Raw genomic sequence first — 21846 nt, 5'->3', positions numbered from 1 at the left:
TTACCCATATTGTTGGGCATGTGTAACTCCAGGATTGTAGTGCAACCTATTTTATTTTACTAATGCATAATCACAAACAGGTCATTTGTTATGTTGAACCACTGGTGCAAGTAGTAGTGTGCAGGCTGTTTTTGCTTGTACAGTAACAGGCTAATCTACCAACCTGCAGCTGCTGGAGAAGGGCCTTCTAATCTGCCGTCTATCTTTATATACAAAGGGAGTGGGCTCCTCTCTAGAGAGAGGGCTTTTCATGGTTTTCTAGTTTTTAGTGGCCGCTTTAGGGGAGGGTGAGAAGAGGGCTCTTCAGTTGGCTGCAATCTGCAACCACACCTCTAGATGCCACTAAATCCCACACACCTATTACATGGTTAATAATTATGTTATGTACATTTTAATGCTTTCAGTTTCAGTCAGTGGTGTTAATGTTGATTAATAATTGACAAGTACTCTAGTCTAGCGCTCTGAAGAAAACAACTGTATAAACAAACTAGGTCAGGCTTGTTAGAGGCTATAAATATGAAATACAGCAGGTTCTATTACTGCATGTGAAACTCTCTGTAATCTCTGTTGGCCTCTCTCTCTCTCTCTCGCTCTCTTTCTTTGTCTTTCTCTCTGTCTGTCACAGGGGCCGACAGGAAGATTACACGATTACGCTGCAGGTGATAGGAGGTAGGGTTTCTTTTTTCCAAGAAACACCTTGCAGACGTGTATAGCTTCTGGCATTTACAGGTATTATTTAAGGCAAAGAGCGTCCCTGCTCTTATCTGCAGAACCACCCACCCACTCACTCGTTCTCCCTCAAGCCGCTGAGGTAAGCTCTTCAAAAGACACCTACCTTTTTAAAACAGTACATTTCACAACATAGACGCTTGCTGTATATTGATATAAATGGTACACAGCCTAGCCTGACATTGAAAAAGTTCATATATCAAATATAGAAAACAGAAATTTAAGGTAGTGAAGTATTTTCAGCTTTGGAATTCCAGTTGAAAGAAATTGGAAGATTTCTGGGATTTCTAACTGAACTGTGATTAAATTATGTAACTAAAGGATTTAAGTACAACTAAATTAATATCAAGTTCAAATGATTTGAAATGTTTAAAATGTTTTGAATCATTACAAAACTACCTTAACTAGTCTTCTCAAATTCACTTGGGGCACTATGTCGTTTTTGGACAAGAAATTCAAACTCAGAATTTTAATATTTACGATGTTAAAATGTTTTTCTATAACTGAGTAAACAAGCTATTCTCAGAGGAAAATAAGGTCCCAGAATACTGTTTGAAGCTAGAAAGGTGGCAGGGTCCACTAAATATAAACAAAGTAAATCAATATGAAATTGTGTTTTCCTTTAAGGTCAGTTTGTTTATTCAGTGTATTCTGTCACAAAAACAAAGAGGGTTTTTTTTTTTTTTTTAATAATTTGTTTAGGCATAACATCTTTTTTTAGATTGTTCTCTTCTATCAGGTGCCACGGTAACTTTTTTAGATAAAACAAGTAATTTGTTTTTACAGGGCATAGCACAAAGGGTCACTGAACTGCATACAGTTAAAGGAGAAAGCTTAAACCAAAGTGAAAATAGCAGTAAAAATCCTTCACCTTTGCTATTACTTAAGAATTGAAGCTGAAGTGAAGCAATATGTATATTTCAAAGGGTAGTTTATTGGTCTTGATTTGTAGTTTTGACAGGATGATACATTTTTCATCTATTTTCATAATTTTAGAGGTACAAACAACAAGCATAAAGCTGGCTCTTCATTGTCTGCAACTAAATCTACCAGCGACCAAACTAAATTTGATGCTAATTGCTGCTGTAGATGTGAGGGATTTGGCAAATATAAAACAAATTTCTAGAACAATGTAACTGGTCATGTGTGTCATTTGAATAGAATAGTGTTCATCCCTCAAGCAGAGATCTCCACACTTGCATAACCTACACCAAGATGCACTGAAGCTGTTCTGGCAGCCTGTACTGGACCAAAACCCTACTTTGACAGTGTATTGGTTTTTCCTTTAATTTCCCACTCATCTGCTTCTGTCTGCAAAATTATTTATTGTAAAAACCAAAATGGTGTTTCATCTAAATTTTCTGAACAGAGCCCAAACACTGCAACAATGCCTCCTCCCGGTGTGTGTCTGGACATCTTGGAGGCTCGTCACAGGCAAGATGGTTATGGGAGCGCTACCAACCCTGAGAAATTCCTCAACCAAGACTACGAGTCACTGAAACAGGCCTGCATCATTCAAGGACTAAGGTACATCGATAAGATGTTCCCCCCTGACAAGAACTCCATCGGCTATGGGGCTCTGAGCCCTTCTGATCTGGAAAAAGTGGTGTGGCTGAGGCCAGCGGTGAGTGATTTGGAAGAGTTAAACCTGTGTCACAATAAATGTTAATGTTTAATTGAGCATCTAGTTTGTTGGAGTTACTAGCAGAGAGTTAAACTGATTCAGCTGAGATTAATGCTAGCATCTTTGAGTGATTCAGTGTTTAGCACTTTTAACAATGTTCAGACTCAACCTGACTGACGAGGTATAGTCCTGAAAACTATCAGTTCTATTTCAAAGTGTGTCTTTGTCACAATAAATCTCACAAAGAAATGCTGAATAATTTAACAGCACATGTTTTGGTTGTTTTGTTTTTGTTTTGTTTTGTTTTTTTTAAACATTTTTTGAATGGCTGCCATACCAGCTGCTGGTTGACACAGTAAAATTATCCAGAAACACCAGTTTCTGATTGTTTCTGACCATTTTGATGGTTTATGTTTAGGGACTGTACTAAAGTTATTTGGGGTGAGTAAGGCTGAACCTAGTCTAACTCACCGAATGTAGACTGAACATAAAAACTAGCCATTGGCCACTTGTAGTCAGCATTCTCCCATCCGCTATCTATCTGCGTGTTACTGTTTTCAAAATACCAGTCTCTACAGGAAACAATAACAACCTCCAAGCTAGCAACCTACACGCAAATTACCCTAATCCTAACCTAGTTGCTAACAGTACGAACATAAACAAACTAGCAGTATTTAACTTGTCTTTTGGATGGAATTTAGCCATTTAATGCCAGGGTTTACCTCCTCAACTTGCCCTGCTCAACATGGTTGGGATTGGTTTAAGGAAATGCGAACAAGCCAGAGCATTTTTCCACTATAGCAGAATGATAACGTGTGCAGCCAGACCTGGCTATGCAAGACAAGACAAAACCCTGTTTCACTTTGTAAAATTCCTCCTTCCCCTGGATTTTTACATTTTCTTTGGGCCCTTCACTTAAAAAACTGCAACAACCTCCCCAAACTATCCCAAAATATCATAGGCAAAACAATCATAACATTTTACCATGAATAAGAGGCAAAGTAAAGGAGTTAAGATGGCATAATCCAATTTGAACCGTAATATCTGAACGGAACGAATATCCAAACACGTAAATAACTGTCCAGTGCTCCCTGATGTGTGGAAGACAGGTAAAAAGCAAGTGTAAGACATAAGAATCTCATGTTACTGTACAGGTAAGCTCAGATTTTAGCTGATATGGTTAGCTATTTCTGGAAGAACAGAAGTATATATGGTCAGATCACGCACTGAAATAAACTGAATAATCACTGTTTCACTGATCGAAAGAGAAATACAGTACATAGTTTTTTATTTCCTTAGACTTTTCCTTAAAACCTTTTTATAACTAAGAAAATGGATCAAGTGTTAACTTCATGGCCAGTATTCTTCCGCAGGTTGGTTAGCTCAGTTGCTTGTGATGCAACACAAAGAGTAATTTCTTTACTAAGAAGACTGTACCTCTGGAGCATGTCTGCTTGATTTAGCTTGCGCAGAATGCTGAAGCCTCAAATTAGCTTTTTAGAATCCAATTTTTGTGAGGAATGACAGCTGTGGATTTTGTCCCCATGGCAGGAGGGGATCTTAAACAGTATGAATAGTAGTAATGAATATAGTGACCAATAAATGTTTAAATGTACATGTGGCCATGTAATTATTGTATTAAGATAGACCTGAAAAATGCAAACCTATCCTTTATTTATTTATTTTATTTTATTTTATTTTATTTTATTTTATTTTATTTTATTTTATTATTTTTTTTCATTTCTCACAATAAACTCCTTCTGTTTCAGAACATTGCTCCTAACCCAGCCTTTGTACTTGATGGGGTGTCCAGGTTTGATTTTGGTCAAGGAGTGCTTGGTAGGAAAAACTTGTTTCATTTATAACATTTGACTGGTTGGCCTTAATGTTTTCTGACAACTTAATGGCCATCTTTTACTCAGGAAACTGCTGGTTTCTCGCATCTATTGGAGCTCTGACATTCCAGTCTCACATCCTCGGGCAAGTTGTTCCTCTTGACCAAACATTTGATGAGTACTGCGGGCTGTTCCACTTCAGGGTAAATACTAACAGCGCAACCAGTTATTATTACTTTAATTACTGAGCACTGATTATAGTGAGACAGTATAGGAAGGAAGTACAGTGATCTCATCATGATTTATGAAAGAATGTTCATATTGCTTCAAGCAAGTCACACACTTTGTATTTGCTTTAGTAAATGACATGAAACAATATGAGCTGATAACATAATCTCACCTCAGAGGCTTTCTCGTAGCTGTTCTGGAGCTTTTTATCATATCACATGGTCTTTATTAGCAGAAGACCATGTGATGTTCACAGCTCCAGAGTGGCTGGGTGAGATGGTTTTGTCAATTGTTGGTTTCAAGTTCAAGACTGAACTCAAGAATGAAGTTTAACGACTGCAAGGTTCATTGGCTGAATTTCAGATTTAAATGTAGAAAACAAAGAGGACATTTATTTTACACATACAGTACAGCCAAGCTATTCAAGGCTTCTTCTTTATGTTCATGCAGTGGAGGGTTTTCAACACATTAGTCAGGCAGAGGCAAAACAACAAAAATATGTGTCACTTATTATGAATAACAATGTGAAAATTAGTAGAAATGATATTGACACAGAACTTAAGTCAGGACACATGCAATGTCATGTTTTACTTTCACGTCAACAGTCATTTGATGGTAAATAGACGTTAAATAGAAAATGTCATTTTATTTATTTTTTAACAGTTCTGGAGATTTGGAAAGTGGGTGGATGTCGTCATTGATGACAAGCTACCGACAATCAATGGGAGACTGATCTTCGTTCACTCCAAAGACCCAAATGAGTTCTGGCCTGCTTTGCTGGAGAAAGCCTATGCCAAGTACGCAAAGAAAAATACATTGTTTCTCAGACATAAATATGTTTTCTTATCACAAGTTTAGTTTTATTTCTGGAGTATCTGTAAAATTAATATCACATCCCACTGTGTCAGGGTGTGTGGTTCCTACACTGACATGAAGGCTGGGACTCCTGCAGAGGCTCTTATGGACTTCACCGGTGGTGTCCACATGTATATCAAGCTGTCAGAGCCTCCTTCAAACCTGTGGGAGCTGATGTGCAGAGCTGGCCAATCCAAGTCTTTGATGGGCTGTGGTACTTTTCCAGGGGTAGGCACAAATATACCAATCAATTTTCATCTTTTTTGTAAAGTGCATATTAGACAATTTAGAGAGATGAACAAGATAAATGATAAAGTGAACTATAACTTTATCAGAAAAACAGGTTGAAATTTCAGCAGCTGAAATGCTTAATGTGTCAGCTGACTTGTTTTAAGACCCTTATCTAATAAATGGAGTAAGGTAATCACTGAACAAGTGCATAACCCATCTGTCACACCTCCGACTGATCAGTCACTACTCTTTGTATTTATGTTCTTGAAATCATGGAGGGTTTTTCTATTTTTCACCGAGCCTATGAAAGAATTTTCATTTAGTGAATGAACAGGTGGGGCAAGCAGGAGAAACACTGCTGAGCAAGTGTAGTGGGCTAAGCCAACCTGCAAGCTAACCTTTCTTGCTTACATGCTCATTGAGCAATTTTCATTCAAATGAATGGGTAGCATCTTAAAGGTGCAATATGTAAGAATTCACCACCAACAAATAGGAAGCAGTGTTACACTTGACTAGAGTAACTGCTTACTGCTGCTAAATGTAGCTGCCATTAGCGTAGTTAGCCATGCAACTGACATGCAGCCACAATGACAAAATATTACAGCTAACCCAAATCTTGTTACACTAACGACTAGTTAGCTTCTTTCCATTGTTTCAGACACATTAAAATGATTGTACTGATTGAACCCCGTAATCCAATTCCTTTACGACGAGCCTCCACATTATTTGTTTCTGCAACACATAACCTGTATAGTTTCTTCAAAGGTGCAGCATGTAAGAACTGGCCACCTGTTAAATTTTTAATCCCAGCAAACAGGGACAGCATATCACCAGAGTAACTGCTAACTGCTACTAACTGAACTGAATTGCGTTTTATACATTCCATGACTGTAGCTACTGTTGTTTGTTAGCTCAGTAGCTCAGCCATGCAGCTAGCCGGACTACTGACATAATGTTGGTACACCACCGGCACAAAGAGGTTTTCAGGCCTGTGGCTAGCTGGTTAGCATGCTAACTTCAGTGGATATCCCTGCAACAAAATGCATAGACGTCTTTGACATAATGTCAAAAACTGGTATTTCTTCACATTCTGTTGATAATGCTAGCTAATTTTGAATGTCTTTGGCTTGTAGGAAACTCCTGCCAACACTGTATTGCCGAATGGACTGGTCCAAGGACATGCCTACACTGTTACGGGTGTGAAGGAGGTGAAGAAATACACTTGTAGCATTGCATTTGGATTTAGAAGAAAATCTATGTCTGATAGTGATCATACAGATAACTGTCTGTTTTTTTAAACTCTGACTGAAGCTCACATTTACTATTGATTTATTAAATAATCTGTTGCATTTTACACCATATGTTAACAATGGTGCTGTCATCCATGATGCCTGCTACAGATGATAAGCCAAGGGAAACTGGTAAAACTGGTGCGTTTGTGGAACCCTTGGGGAAACGGAGAGTGGAGGGGAGACTGGAGTGATCGGTGAGAACAACTCCCACTTAGCGACTGATTCACAAAGACATGGCTCTAATGTGATGTTGCAGAAATATTAGATTATTTTCCAATGACAAAATAATTGAACATGAAGTTATTGTCATTCACCAAACACATTTCTCAAGGATGCATTTCACCACTTTTCAAATCTACTTTTAGTGAAAGCCAACAGGTGTCTAATAGCCAAATGTCTTGCTTTTCTGAAATATGATCCTTTGAGTGGTATTAACTGTACCTTCCCATAGGTGATTATGCGAAAGGTTATGTGGAGAAGGGATAATGAGAGCCTGTTCAAACTGTCTTCTGAAAATCTCCCCCTGGTCTTTCTAAACTGGTTTTGTATTGCCAGTGAAGCAATAGACTGTAATGTCATGCCTTAAAGGCAGCTTAAAACACGGGCCTTTTTTCTGCAGATCATACCACCTGTACTGTATTTGCATACGTTGAGCATAAAGACAGGCTTTGTCTGTAAGCCTCGGGTCATGTGTTGAAACTTGTCATGTGTTGTAACACGTGTTGTAATTCGTCTCTCTTACTTAAATGACAAAATGTTTTTAGGTCATCTCTGTGGAAAACTGTGAGTGCTGAAGATCGGGACCTGTGCCTCTCAGTGGCTGATGATGGAGAGTTCTGGTAAGCTGATAATCAAATATAAGAAACTTTTCGTGTGTGTCCCACAAAGCGAAATCGTCTGAATGTCTTCCATCCCACTCACGTAAAGCAGTATATATTTGACGTGTGATGTATTTAAAATGAAAGATGTTCACAATTATGCTTTACCTTGGCAACATACAGTATAGTAAAAATACTACGTATGCAGCAATATAAAAACTAGTCCAAGTCCAAACCCCAAAGGTCTGATAGAATAAAATGATGAAGTGATGACATTTTATATCCAAAAGATAAAAGCTCACCATCATTGTGACATCATAATGTTCTAAAAAAACACTTTTCTGGCCATTATTCAACACCAGAACTCAGGAACATAAGGGAAGATTGTGAGCCTATTTCACATTTGGTCAGATACTGAATTGGTATCACTAATCTTGGGCTCGAATCTTGAAATTGCTGTGATTGTAAAGATTTTCTGGGTTGTGTGCATGTGTATGAAGCAACCCATGAACTCAAACTCCAGTAGACATACAACAGTAGTCCACCACAAGCTCATTGGTTTTGCTGATATTGAGATTCAGGTGACTGTTGTTCCACCATGTGATGAAGCTCTATCAGTTCTCTGTACTCATCTGTAAACATAGTTTCTAAATGAACACAGCATGTTTCAGTGGAGTCAAACATGTTAATATGGTGATATTGATTGACTAAGTGATTATTAAATTCTTTTGAAGTCTGAGTCTGGACAGACATAGATTTCAAGTTAAGGGTTTTATATTTTCAGCACAGATCTAGAAGACAAAATAAATGTTATCAAATTAATCTCTGATATCAACAGGATGACCGTGGAAGACTTCTGCAGGAACTACTCAGATATTGACATCTGCTGCCTGTGTCCCGACTTCCTCGATGGAAACTCCTCCTGTCACTGGAAGACCACCTTATATGAGGGCAGATGGGTTGCAGGAACCACTGCTGGAGGATGCATGAATAACAGAGGTATTTGAAGGATGTATTCTTAAATTCAATAAGACCTCATGTATTGCATGTACTGGCCTGTGTTACCTCATCAGCTCTGCCAATGTTTTTGCAACCATGGCTGTGCTGGGGGTGTGTCTGAGGGAAGTGGCTGTATAGTTGTAAATACTTTTACAGTATTTATTTAGCACCTAGGCCTGCTTTATGATTAATTTATTAAATTTCACTGTCTACAATATGGGACCTTTAAGTTACATTACATACCTGACATAAGTTAAGTATGTTACGCAATTATAAACTGCATAATGTTGACTTATGGTTTCACATGTGTCATTAACAGTTGTCTCCTGCGTGTAAATCTGGGTATGTATTACCCATCCATCTCCCCAGAACTCCTGTATAGATGGACTGCTTTTTATAATATGTCACATGTCATACCTCCCTTGGCCATTAGAGGTCCCTGATTAACAAAAGTAAATATAAGTCAATTATTAGCTGCTTAGCTAGCACAGACAATCAAAACAGCCATTTTTCTGTTGAGGACAGGCTAGCTAGCCAGATGCTAATTAACTGTTGATATTTGCAAGATTGCTGTGGAAAAAAGTCTCTTGGTAATAAATATTGTAATAAATATGATAAAATAGAGACATAAGGTGGTAACAAGCAACAGAAGTCAAACAAAATGATGTGTCAAATTTCCACTTACAGCGCTTTGCAGGGGTTCTGTCTTTTGAAGAGTCTGTTGACATCACTCTCCAGGATGGAGAAAGGTGTCATTAGCCCCATTCATACTGGCCTTTGAGTGCGGAGATCCTGCGCCAATTTTCCGTGAAATTTTCTGTGAAAGTTTCAGATGCGGTGAGGGGTGAAATTTCGCTGCGGCTCTGATGTGCCTTTGGAGGTAGCATCGATCTGATGGTGTTTACAGTCTGACAGCTAAACAGGTCCTTCACTCAACAAAATAAAGAGAAATGTCCCACAAAGCGACGTTACATGACCAAACAACAGTAACGTAGTAACTGGTAGTGTCTTTGGCAACCTATATCTTTGTCACATTTCTGCCTGAAAAACAGCGTCTGTCCCCGGCAAAAAACTTTATCTCACCAAGTGTTTGTCTCCTTCACTATTGTGTGGTTGTAGTTACGGTATTGAAAAAAATCACTGCGACGGTCAGCCCTCCCAACCGAGACTTCAGTGAACTTTCCCCCAGAAAACAGCATCCCTCCCCGCAAGTGAGAGAGTCAGACAGCGTCCTGTTTACTGATGGCGATTATGTAATTATGTAATTTAGAGTGAAAAAAGTAACTTTGTCACTTTCCAGGATGTATGATGGGTCAGGATCTCAATCACAACACATTATAACAGCATCCATATGATAATAAACAGTCAGCAGGTACATGTTTAGATTAACAAGAGAACACCGGGGAAAACACATTGAAAAAAACAGACAGGCGTCAACATCATGACGTGTACTGTCACACCTCTTTTGGATCCGCAGTGCCGGCTTGCTGTATGAATTGACACACTGGTGCAGCTTTTTACGCCGGAGCTGCTTGGTTCTGTGTGAACAAACAAAGGCAGAGAATTGGCGAACGCCCGCTGCGGATATAGTGCGGAGTCTCTGTGTGAAAAGGGCTACTGTGGTAGAGGGGGAGAGAGGTGTCATTGTGGTAGTGGGGGAGGGGGGCGCTGAGATGGGTGGTGGTGGAAAAGTCGGAGGCCCCTGCTGAGGTGGAGATCCTGTGCTGGAGCTCATAAAGGGTGTCACGGGGTATGGTGTCAGGTTTCCTCCATTGTCTTTCTAATCGACAGTAGAACTCATCCAGTTCGTTGGCCAGGCGCAGGTCATTTACAGAGCGGGGGACTGTAGGTTTATAGTTTGTAATCTTTCTGAACCCATTCCAGACAGTAGCAGCAGAGTCATTGGCTGAGAACTATTGGAGATGACACCTCTCTCCCCCTCTCAGAGTACTGTTGTTAAGCTTCTCTCACACCCTCACTAAACTTAAGACTCTTTAAAACTGTTCATGTCCCCACAGTGTGAAGTGCTTAAGATTAGATAAGATAAGCTAGGACTAGTAACTTTGTTTTACACACTTCTTTATCTCGCATTGAGTGGCTACACCAGGAATTAACGTCAGTCAGTAAATTATTAATTCATCTTTATTTGTAGAGGGACCATGTACAATATTAAAAATAAATTTGCCATTTGATGCATTGTACCAGAGTTAGCTTAGAGCTAATTTACATCTGCAGTCCCTTGGCAGGTCATAATTAAAACTTCAAATAGGTATAAAACATCAATGAAAAAAAAAAACTATAGCAAACACAGCAAAGTAACACAGATCAGTACATCACAAGCACAAAATACACATACACACAAAATATGTTATTCAAGTTAAATGCGGTGATATAAGATCAGTGGTTACAAAATTGAGTGTCTTTCAGCAGATGTTTTAGTTTGTTTTTAAAGCTGCTGATAGAACTGCAGTTCTTCATGAGTTTTCCACTGAGTCGTGGCTTTCACAGAGAAGGCTGACTGCCCAAAGGCAGTGCGACAGAAGGGTACAGAACAATCTCTTGTGGATTTTATGGACTCCTCCGAGCAAATGCTAATAAAATGACATTATAGAGGTGCCGCCGAACCTTTTAAAATTTTATACACAAGTTAAATGTTGTCAAAGCTCAGAAGATGATGCTTCTCGAAATTCCTACAGTGGTGATATTGCATAGTCCATTGTCCAAAACCTTTAAGGTTTGTTTATGCAGAGACTCCAGTGGTTTAAAGATGGTTTCCCCAGCTTGCCCCCAACGTGTGATGCAAAATGACATATGGGAAAGAATCATAGCGTGCATGAAGGTCTTGGCAGCATCCTTTGAAAGACAGTCTCTAAAATTGTACATACAAGTTGTACTTAATGTATCATTTTTTTGACATGTGACTCAAAATTGAGATTTGAATCGAGCATTATGCCAAAATATTTGAACTCATTTACTATTTCAATCTTCTCAGTCTTAATGAAAATGTCAGCATCGATGTGCTGTGCGGTTTTGGAGAAGAACATTCCCTTTGTGTTTTGTATGTTAAGGCTAAGACATAACTGGTCAATCCACTTTGTGATCCTTTCCATAGCAATTGTCAACTTCCCAGCAGCTGGCTCAGCTGTCTTTGCATGTGTATATAAAACAGTGTCATTGGCATATATTTGTATATCTATCCCATGGCACATCATGGAGATCATTAATGTAAAGACCAAATAATAGAGGGCCTAACACAGAACCTTGAGGCACACCCATTGTACACTTCAGATTGCTTGACAATGCTTCATTAACTTTAACATACTGCAACCTATATGTATGAAGACACCCATGCCAGCGTTCTAGATGAAAAATGAAATCTGGAAAGTTTTGAAATAAGAACATTTACTACTTTATCAAAAGCTTTGCGCAAATCTAGGAATACGGCACCAACCACCCCTCCTTTGTCTAGCTGAGATTTTATTTGCTCTATTACTTGTAATGTAGCTATTGCGGTGGACTGATTGGGTCAAAAGTTGGTTCCTTCCTTGTAAGATTATTAATATTTTGTCAGATTAATTTACTATTGGTTTTAGCATCATCCATTATATGAAGATAAAAACAGGACTTGGCTAATTTCAATTCCTGAATAAACCTGTTCCTTAGGCCTTTAAAAATCAACGTGTCTGGGGCCCCTCTACTCCTCAATGTTAAAGCAGGACAGCTAAAGGTTGCAATAGAATTCTGTTAAAACGTTCGTGTAACTTTAATACACTCCAGCTCATGCAAGTACTTGACTTAGCATGTCCCTTGAGTCTTGAATAAGTGAACAAATCACAAATGCCATATTGCTTCAAGTTATGAAACTGTAGATTTAGTCATACATTAATGGACATGGACACTGAATTTTTTTGTTAATCAATAATAAATATGTTTTAATTTTAATATTGATCAATTAATCAAATACCTACTATTTGCAAATTTATACAATGCAAACAAAACTTGTTTTTCTCCTTGTCCTCCAGACAGTTTCTGGACTAATCCACAGTTTCGGGTCAAGATTCATGGAGAACATTCAGAGAAAAATGGTACTAAAAACATGCTGCTGTCTCTCATGCAAAAGTCTGACAAGAGGAACAGACGCCTGGCCCAAAATCTCCACATTGGATTCTCTGTATTTGAGGTAAATATTACCCAATATTCTGTTTACTATTATGGATATGTCATGAATACAGTAGACATGGAAGTTAGCTGAAATTGTCAGATTAAGTGAAAACAAAAGTGGAACAACACTGGAATGTCTGTTGACCACAGTTTTGAGCATTTTTGCACCAAAATGTTAATCGTCTCTGTCGAACTTGTGTTGTCTTGGAGACCAGTCATTAGTTTATGTTAGCAGAAACCGTTTCTAAACATAAGCTACTTCTAGGTGCTGTACTGCGGTTCTTAACTGAAGAAGCCTCTTGGATGAGAGGTGAAACGTCTTCAAGAGACTGAAACAAGTCCAGTTGCCTACAGCACCTAGATTTACCATGACCTGAATGACTAAGAACCTTTATCAACACTAGCTACTGTTTCTCTCTGTTAGCAGAGGAGGGGCACCGAGATGAGGCACTCAAGAGTGTCCATTAAGTCAAATCCTTTTGACTGTTGTGCAAAATCCAGCCCTGAGTCGTTCTCAACAAAGCACCATAATACACTAAATTTAAGGATGACATCATTATGAGTTAAGGTTAGCATTATTGCGCCTCGGCATAGTTAAAAAAAGGCTCCATCTACCTTAATCAATCTATGGTTAAATACCCCACCAGGCAAGCACAAGTGTTTGATTGATGTTACATGACCATCAGGTGTGTGCCGGGTTTGGCAAAATGTTAAATGCTGAAATGCTAATGGTGGCTTTTCTACATTTGCTACAATGTGTATTAACTGCTACCTTCAGTGAGGCCTTTTTGCTGTTTCTGAAAATCATTTCTAAAAATTTCTTAAAAAAGCTTTTACTTGAGTACAGTACTCAAGTGCTTTTTTCCAGTAAAACAAAGTAAACACATTGAATGGACGACCAGTCAAAGTCCAACCTGTCTGTCTGTCGGTTAGGCCAGTGGTCCCCAACCACCGGGCCGCGGACTGGTGCCAGTCTGATCATCATTTGGTACCGGGCCATACAGAAAGAATAAATAATTTATTTTATTTCCGTTTTATTGACGATCACACTCTGAAAGATGTTTTATTTTGAAAAAACAGATTCTCTTTTAATAACACTTCTGTTCCGTGCTTGACGTGCTCAGGGATCCCACTGATACTGCATTATTGGTGGGTGGTGTTTTTATGTTTGTTATTATGCTCGTTGTATATTGCCTGGTCTAACCAACAGACAGGTTGGACTTTGACCTTGAGTACTGTACTCAAGTAAAGTATTGTTAATTGCCCCCCAGGGACAAATAAAGTTTTTTGAATTGAATTATTTTATTTCCACGTAATCCCCCCATTGCCGGTCCATGAAATAATGTCTTTCATGAAACTGGTTCGTGGTGCAAAAAAGGTTGGGGCCTGCTGGATTAGACAACAGTTGGCTCACATGACAGTTTTAAGCCTCGGTCAGACTATTTCAAGTGACTATAAGCATGTAATGATAAAACATTATTCTGATTGAAAATCTGACTTTTATAAACTGAATTGACTGCTTTTCCCTCCAACATGAACTCACCTTCCATTGATTTCCCTCAAGGTGTCTGAAAAAGTAAGAAACTTCCAATCCTTGTACACAATAAACATTCATCACCCACATTGTGCAACTCTGATACAGATGGCTATAAATATCTATTAATCATTACAGTACAAAGCACAAAGAGGGAAGTTCCCAGCCTCTTTCTTCAGTACCCATGCACCTGTTGCCCAAACTAAAAAATTCATGGACGCACGTGAGGTGATGGAGTTCCTCCTGCTGAAGCCTGGTGAATACCTGATTGTGCCGTCCACCTACAACCCCCATGAGACAGCCTCTTTCATTCTGACCATCCACTCCAAATCAGAGGCCCAGGGCTAGTATGCTCACTCTCTCAATTCTCTGCTTCTCATCAAGAAATGACAAATATTACATTAAAAATGTATCTACATGGCATATGTCACACATTACTGGTGTTTTATATTAACAAAAAAAAGTCAAACACAGTAATCAGATCTGGACTGTCTTTGGTCTTTCTCCACAGTGAAAACTCTGGTTACCCTTCTCAAGAGCCAGTTGAAAAGGTTCGCAAGATTAAACAATATTGTAAAATTGTTGGTATTCATATTATTCTGATATTATGTTACATCTTCTTACTATATTGCACATTAAATATGTTTTGACAATTAATTTGGAGTCACACGGCTACATTTTTCTCATGCATTCTCTTCTACTTTTATCTCTCAGATCAAAATGACCACTAATGCACAGGATGTTGAACACAAGAAAAAGCTGTTCCGTCAATACTCTGACAAGGTAATACTTGTGTTGCTCATTACACTCTGAGAAATAAAGATGCTAACTAGAACCATATAGGGTTCTTTGTCATGTTCCACTTAGAACCTTTTCAGAAGGTTCTACCTTGAACCCTCTATGAAGGCTCCTTTCAGAACCCCCAATAAATGTTTTTGAATGTATTTTCAAGTTTTGTATTGAATGCTGAAGGACTGATATCACTGAGATCTGTTTTTTGTCTCTGCATATTTTGCCAGAACGTCTTCAAAAAATGAAAAATGCTGGTTCAGTCCGAAGTCAGAAAACCACTCAACCCAAACATCTACATTTAAACATACTGTATGAAAATTTGAATATTTGAGTGTGAGGATCTTTTAACACCCAGGCTTTCAACAATCCCTGAAGGAATTCGTTCTTCCAAAAAGGATTCTTTGCCTTAAACTGGTTCTTAGTCCTTCAAAAAAACTTTGTTTTTTTTCCAAAGAAGGGTTTGTTAAAGGACTAATGGCTATGGGTAGAACCTGGGCCATCAGAAAGCTCAACCGTTTCGAACCCTTATTTCTGTAATTATAGCTCTTGAGTTGGATCATGCCTTGGGACCCCTTTAAAAATTGGAGCTGTCCAGTGACAAAAAAAAAGTCTCATTAATCCCATACTTTATATGAGTTTCTATCAACACGTACCATTTTAGACACAATTGTATTTCTTGATGGTGGTTTATTAGTTTTGTCAGCATAGGAGGTATCCACCAAATACCAAATAAGTGGTATCAACATTTCCACCTGATTGTTCTCTAAAAGTAAAGTTTCCATTCAGTTTTCCAAGCAGCAGATTAATCTGCTTTATTTTTTTTTTCTTTAATTAATCAAAATTGACAGCCCTATTAAAATGTATATAAAATCCACCATTTTTCACATTGTTTAAACGTGCAATATGTAAGAATTGGCCACCTGACCAATTCATACTCAAAACAAATTGGGGACAGTATTTCACCATGGTAACTGCTGCTAACGATAGCTGCCGTTAGCAAGTCAGCTCAGTTAGCTGTGCAGCAGTTATTTCTTCACAATCTGTTGATAATTTTAGTTTTTTTTTCACAAAAGATCTTATATACTGTTCCTTTAAAGCAGCAAAATTTAACACATTTAAATGTACAATAGGTCAATTAACTGAGACTGACTGCAGTTCCCTTCATCATTCAGCTTGTTGGAAAGCTGATGTAGCCTACAATCTTTTTTCTTTTAGTTCGAAATAGCAATCGAATCAACCTATAAGCCAAATGCAGTAGTCGCCTTTATGAGCTGAGTGTGGGGACAGTATTTTTTTCTTTTATATTTTGGCTGTGAGAAAACACAAATTAAATCTTAAACAAAAGTTTACCGCAGTCCATTATATCTTGTTTTCATTTCATTTCTAGTACGACGAGGTGGATGCTGAGAAGCTCCAGACCCTGCTAAATGATCAAATCCTGAAAGGTTTGAACTGTTAAAAAACAAACAGCATGAGTTCCAAATACAGTCGAGTGAGATGTAATAATCATAAATAGCAATACACTGCTATATTGCAGAGTTTATTCCAAAGTATGTCTCGTGCTGATTTTTGTTTGTGTGTTTGTAGGAGACCTGAAATCTGGAGGCTTCTGCCTTGATGCCTGTCGCAGCATGGTTGCTCTGATGGATGTATCCTGTTGTGATGCATGTGATATTCATTATTATTTAGTATAACTTACACACCTAAAATCATACTATGTTGTGCCAAAGCTGCCAGCCTTTTTTAATATAACATGTTACCTTAATGTTGAGTTAAAAAGTCATCAATCACCGGCAAATTGAATGGGGAGGAATTTGTTCGTCTGTGGAAGAAGGTTGTCAAATACAAGGTAAAAGAAACCAAGCTTAAACATCTCATACTGACTGAAAACTTTGATTTTCTGTCATATTTACACAGCCATCATTACTGTATAGCAGCCTCTTTATTCTACTATTAATGCACATGCATCTAAATATAGAGTTGGAAGAATTACCTGATTATTGTTTTTTTCCAGGAAATTTTCTTCCTCACAGATGTTTCACGAACAGGAACACTGTCACTGAGTGAGCTGAGGAATGCATTTGTAGCTGCAGGTAGACCAGCTATGCTTGATTATCAATGTATCAAAGGTGCACTGTGTAGTTTCGAGGAAGACATTTTAATCAGAAGAGAAAACATTTTCACTGACTGATTTTTTTTAATGCCGAAGCAAACTAAATAAACAAACTCTTCATTTTCATGACTGAATAAACTGAATAAACAAACAGACCTTAAAGGACAACGCAATTTCATTCTGTTCTACTTTGTTTATATTTGCCAGATTCTGCCACTTTTCTACCTTATTTTTCCTCTGAGAACAGCTTGTTTGTTCAGATCTTTTTTGTTTGAATTTGTATTATTATCTCATTAATATTGTAAATATTAAAATTCTGAGTTTGAATTTCTTCTTTTTTTCCAAAACTCCACCTAAACTCCTGCTCTGTGTGTGTTGAACAGGAACAAGGGTCAATGATGAGATTCTCAATTTGATGGTTCTGCGCTACAGTGCCTCCTCTGGACATATGACACTGGAGAACTTCATCAGTCTCGTCCTTCGCTTGGACTGCATGCAAAGTAAGTGAAGTCAAGTGGAAATATAAGTGGGACTATCAAGTGGGAAATAACACTATAAGGAGTAATTACCACTCTTATCTCATAATAAATTAAGAAACATATCCTCATATTGGAATCCCCAATAAGAAGGATGCAGTCAAGTATACAATTTGTAATGCTTATGGCTTAAAGGTGTTATTGATAACATTCAGCCACTATATGTGGCATTCCATCTCCCTTCTTCCATTGTATATACGTTAAAACACCGCTGTTGTTTGAATCATGTCCCCTCAAGTGGTTGCCAGTTTGTGCCCTAGTTTATGTTGCTAACACTAGCTAATGTTGGAAATGTTGCTAATGTGAGCTATAAAAAGGTTAATTTTACTAATGCTAGCAAACGCTAACATTGCAAATGCTGGCAAATGGTAACATTTATAATGCCAGCTATTGTTAACATTGCTTATGCTAGCTTGTATTCAGTGACGTGCGGTGAGGTTCATGGCTGGTGAGGCACTGACTCCATCAGAATCAGATTTACAAATATATGAACCCAACAGAGTAGATTATTCACCATTTGACAGCAAGGGCTGGCTCAATCTGTGGCAGCGGCAGCTAGTAGTGGCACTTCCTGCCTTTACTCCAGTTGCCGGTGTCTGAGGCAGTCACTGCCCTGCCACAGCAACTGCTGCTGTTATGGGCATTTGTTTTTATTTTAATTTTATAAAACAGTCGTCAGTGTTGCATTAGACTCGCTGGCAGTAGCATTTCCATTACGTGATTTCTGCATTAATTTGGTTTTCTTAATTCGGACACACACACACACATATATATACACATGCACGGCGGCCCGTAACGTTAGTCTGAAGCAACCTTTCAGCTCTGGTGTTGGTCTTCCTTTATTTATTACCTCCTGTTTCAATTGAAAGTCCAGTTTAGAAAATTGTTTGAGCTTGGATATAAAATCCTCCATTGTAAATCCAGGCGGGGAAAGAGGGGGAAAAAATATCCCTGCACTTGACTCGCTCGTAACCATGGACCATGGACTCTAAGATTGTTGCTAGCTCGCTGTCACTCACTCTGCAGCTGCGGAGTAGCCTTTAGAATTTCTGGGCTCACGAGTGCCCCCTACCTTGAGGCAAGAGAACTGCCTGCCTCACCCAGTGCCTCTTCACTGCCGTTGTAAGATCGCTGAGCACACGAAACAGGTTATACACATATATTATATACATCAGCTAAACTATGGGAAGTCAGGGGGGGCATATATTAAAAGTGTTTGAAACATTTGATTGGCGACATACAGAGAGACAGTGACACGCTCTCATCGGATGGCAGAGCACAGTTTGTGAGGGATTGCGCAATCCAAGGTGAGGCTCAGCTTGCTGCTGCCTCACCGTGCGTCTCTTCCCTGTATTTGAACGGGAATGCGAAAATTCAGCGATTTTTAATAAAAAAACAATCCAAATTGTTTAAGTTGAATGGAAAATTAGTTTATAGTTCAAACCATTTGATAAATATAGCAATTTAATTCATTTGTTTATTATATATTTTATTTTTTCCATGATGACAGGTGAGGCTCTGCCTCCCCTGCATCTCCTGACCGCACATCACTGCTTGTATTAGAGCAGTATGCTGGTCGCATATTGTAGAACTCAGCCATTCTTATGTTTTCTTTCTACAAACTGGCAACTACCAAGACCGTTGATGCTGACGAAACAAAGATATTACTTGATATCAGTGGTGTTGTACTATTGTCTGAGAAACCTTGTTAGAAGCTGAAACCAACCACCGGAATTCTTACACAGACCTAAACAAAACATCACAAACATTTTTTAAATTATTAATTCACAATCATAATAATGTTTTCAGGGAAAGGAGATAGACCTACTCTTATTCTGCATCTTTCTATAAGCTAGGTGGATGTATTTCCTTTTAAATGGTTTGTCTACATAAAAATGTTAATTTATTAATTTATTTTAATTTATTAGCAATTTGTGTTGCTCAACAGAAATCTTCAAACAACTATCTGATGGAAAATCCATGAATCTTCGCGAGCTTGAGGTAATAAAATGTTTCTCCTTATCAGCACTTTATGGGTCAAACTTTTCACAAACCACGACTGTTAAATAGGCACATGAACATGAACAGGATTTATTCCTCTTCAGTAGCAGTCACATCATCTGCCCACGGATGACTTTGCTATATTCAGAGCTACAGCAACATTGCAGGTGCAATATGTAAGAATTTTGGTTGAAAACATAAAAAAATTAAATAAGATATGTTTTTATCAACAGGATGTGAGGAAATAACACTTGAAGAATGATGTCTATGTATTGTGTTGCACAGATATATAATGAAGTGTGTATGCTAACCAACTAGCCCCAGTCCATCCAGGTCCATAACTCCTGTATTATACGCCAACATCAATGGGTGCTCCGAGTTCCCAGTCTGGACTGCTAGCTGCACCACTAGTTGAACTAACTGAGCTACATTTAGCAGCAGTTAGCAGTTATTCTGGTGATATGCTGCCCCCTATTTGTTTTGAGTATGAATTTGACAGGAAACCAAGTATCACCATTGCACCTTAACTGTTACAAACAGACAGGCTAAGGTGAGCCTCTTGTAGAGCTGGTAGCTGAGCTAAAATGTGCATCTCGTGAGTATCAAAGCTCTACCAGACTCTCTGTCTGGTAGAGCGGAGACACAGAAAGTCTGAAAATAGCTACCCATGGCTGTTACACACTGTGTGTGTGCAACATTGTGCCAGTCTTTTCCGGTTTCCCCTCATCCCCCACACATAACTACCAGACTATGAAGCCTCCTACAGCTACTGCTCTCTCACTCCTCTGCTGCTTTTTAAAAACATGCTAGGAGGAGTTCTAGTAGAAATTCAGGGTGTAGTTACTTGAGTTAATCTTGACTAGAAGACCAAGATAAATTACACAATTGAGCTTATATTTATGTTTTCTGTTCAGTTGTGTATATGTTGTATAAATAACCTGTGTCCCTCTTTATTTTCAGTGGATTCGCATCTCAATGTACACCTAACCCAACAAGGGAGATGGACTGCATGATATACTTGGAAAAATAGGAGTAGATGTTTCACACTTTTCTTTATATTTGCCTTCATGCACAGTAAATAAAACTGCAAATGAGCTTTAACAACAGGGTATTTTTCTTCTTATCTTGAAACACTTTTGTAGACTATGTTAGCTTGGGTATGGAAACTTTCTGCATGTTAATATGATAGAATGAGTTACTGCATTTTTATATGATTAGTAGAACTGTAATGTGCACAATTAAGACATTATACAAACACATTTAAGGTTTCAGACATAACAAAAACATGAAGATTTTCTACACTTTATAAACAATAAAATAAACTCTAAAACTTTTGTCACAAGGTGTGTACCTTTTAGTTTGATTTTCCATCTTCCTGTTTTCCTCTGTTACTTATTAATTGGTTGATTGATCCTCTGTTACTTATTAATAAATATGACTATTACTAAGAGTTTATTATTGACTATTTATTTCATCACAATGGAACATTCCAACCTTTAATCACCTGTTTATTACTTTAGTCAAACTCCTAAAAGAAACAAAGATTCGGCATGAAGAAATGCACCCTTGGGTCTATCTGCCTACACTCACTGTAAAAAGGGACCAGCCCAATAAGTTATCCTGCCTTGTTTCTATAATTTAAATCAACTCAATATAATGAGTTGAGGAATTTAAACTTAATTTAATGAGTTATTGGTATCCCAACTTAAGGGCTTAAGCCAGTTCAATGAAATGGAAATTTCAATGCGTCAACCTAACTTGACAACATGAGTTTTACCAACAGTAACTGAATCTCTCATGAACTGAGCGATACCCTTAATGAGTTAGCAATATTAATGTGTCGTAAAAAACAGTGCTTGAAATTTCATCTTGATCTGATAAAGATTAATAATTATCATGTAAGATCTTTTAAAATACTTCGGGAGCTCCACCCGGTTGCAGCTGCCAATTAACAGAAGAAGAGGAACACTTGTTGTCGAGCAGATAGAGGACGGTAAAAGAGAAGTGGCGGAGGACTACTTTTTATCAGCAAGATCAGGGCGCGACCGGCTGCTCGGATCTCGTTTCTCAATGAGCTGCAGGTGGTAGAAATCGGTGG

General features: G+C 38.3%; 1 protein-coding gene across 1 annotated transcript; it reads left to right on the top strand.

Moving 5' to 3' along the window:
- The first annotated feature begins 2116 nt into the window (after positions 1-2116).
- Positions 2117-20748, top strand: LOC141010838 (calpain-1 catalytic subunit-like). Its single transcript, XM_073483951.1, has 21 exons — positions 2117-2353; positions 4123-4192; positions 4276-4391; positions 5080-5213; positions 5325-5499; positions 6636-6710; positions 6903-6988; positions 7559-7633; positions 8451-8611; positions 12634-12791; positions 14337-14348; positions 14445-14653; positions 14818-14857; positions 15021-15089; positions 16486-16543; positions 16686-16747; positions 16879-16947; positions 17113-17191; positions 17595-17711; positions 19696-19748; positions 20709-20748. Exons 1-21 carry the CDS (start codon positions 2117-2119, stop codon positions 20733-20735), a joined length of 2082 nt encoding a protein of 693 aa, XP_073340052.1. The 3' UTR covers positions 20736-20748.
- The last annotated feature ends 1098 nt before the right edge of the window (positions 20749-21846 follow it).

Source organism: Pagrus major, chromosome 16, assembly GCF_040436345.1.
Source record: "Pagrus major chromosome 16, Pma_NU_1.0".
NCBI lineage: Eukaryota > Metazoa > Chordata > Actinopteri > Spariformes > Sparidae > Pagrus > Pagrus major.
This window is presented reverse-complemented; position numbering and strand designations above follow the sequence as displayed.

Bases quoted from the DNA above. Each gene is read 5' to 3' on its own strand.
- LOC141010838 (XM_073483951.1), top strand. From the start codon at position 2,117: ATGCCTCCTCCCGGTGTGTGTCTGGACATCTTGGAGGCTCGTCACAGG. The intron at 4,392-5,079 runs GTAAATACTAAC...ATTTTTTAACAG, and splicing joins GCGGGCTGTTCCACTTCAGG to TTCTGGAGATTTGGAAAGTG. The intron at 7,634-8,450 runs GTAAGCTGATAA...TGATATCAACAG, and splicing joins GCTGATGATGGAGAGTTCTG to GATGACCGTGGAAGACTTCT.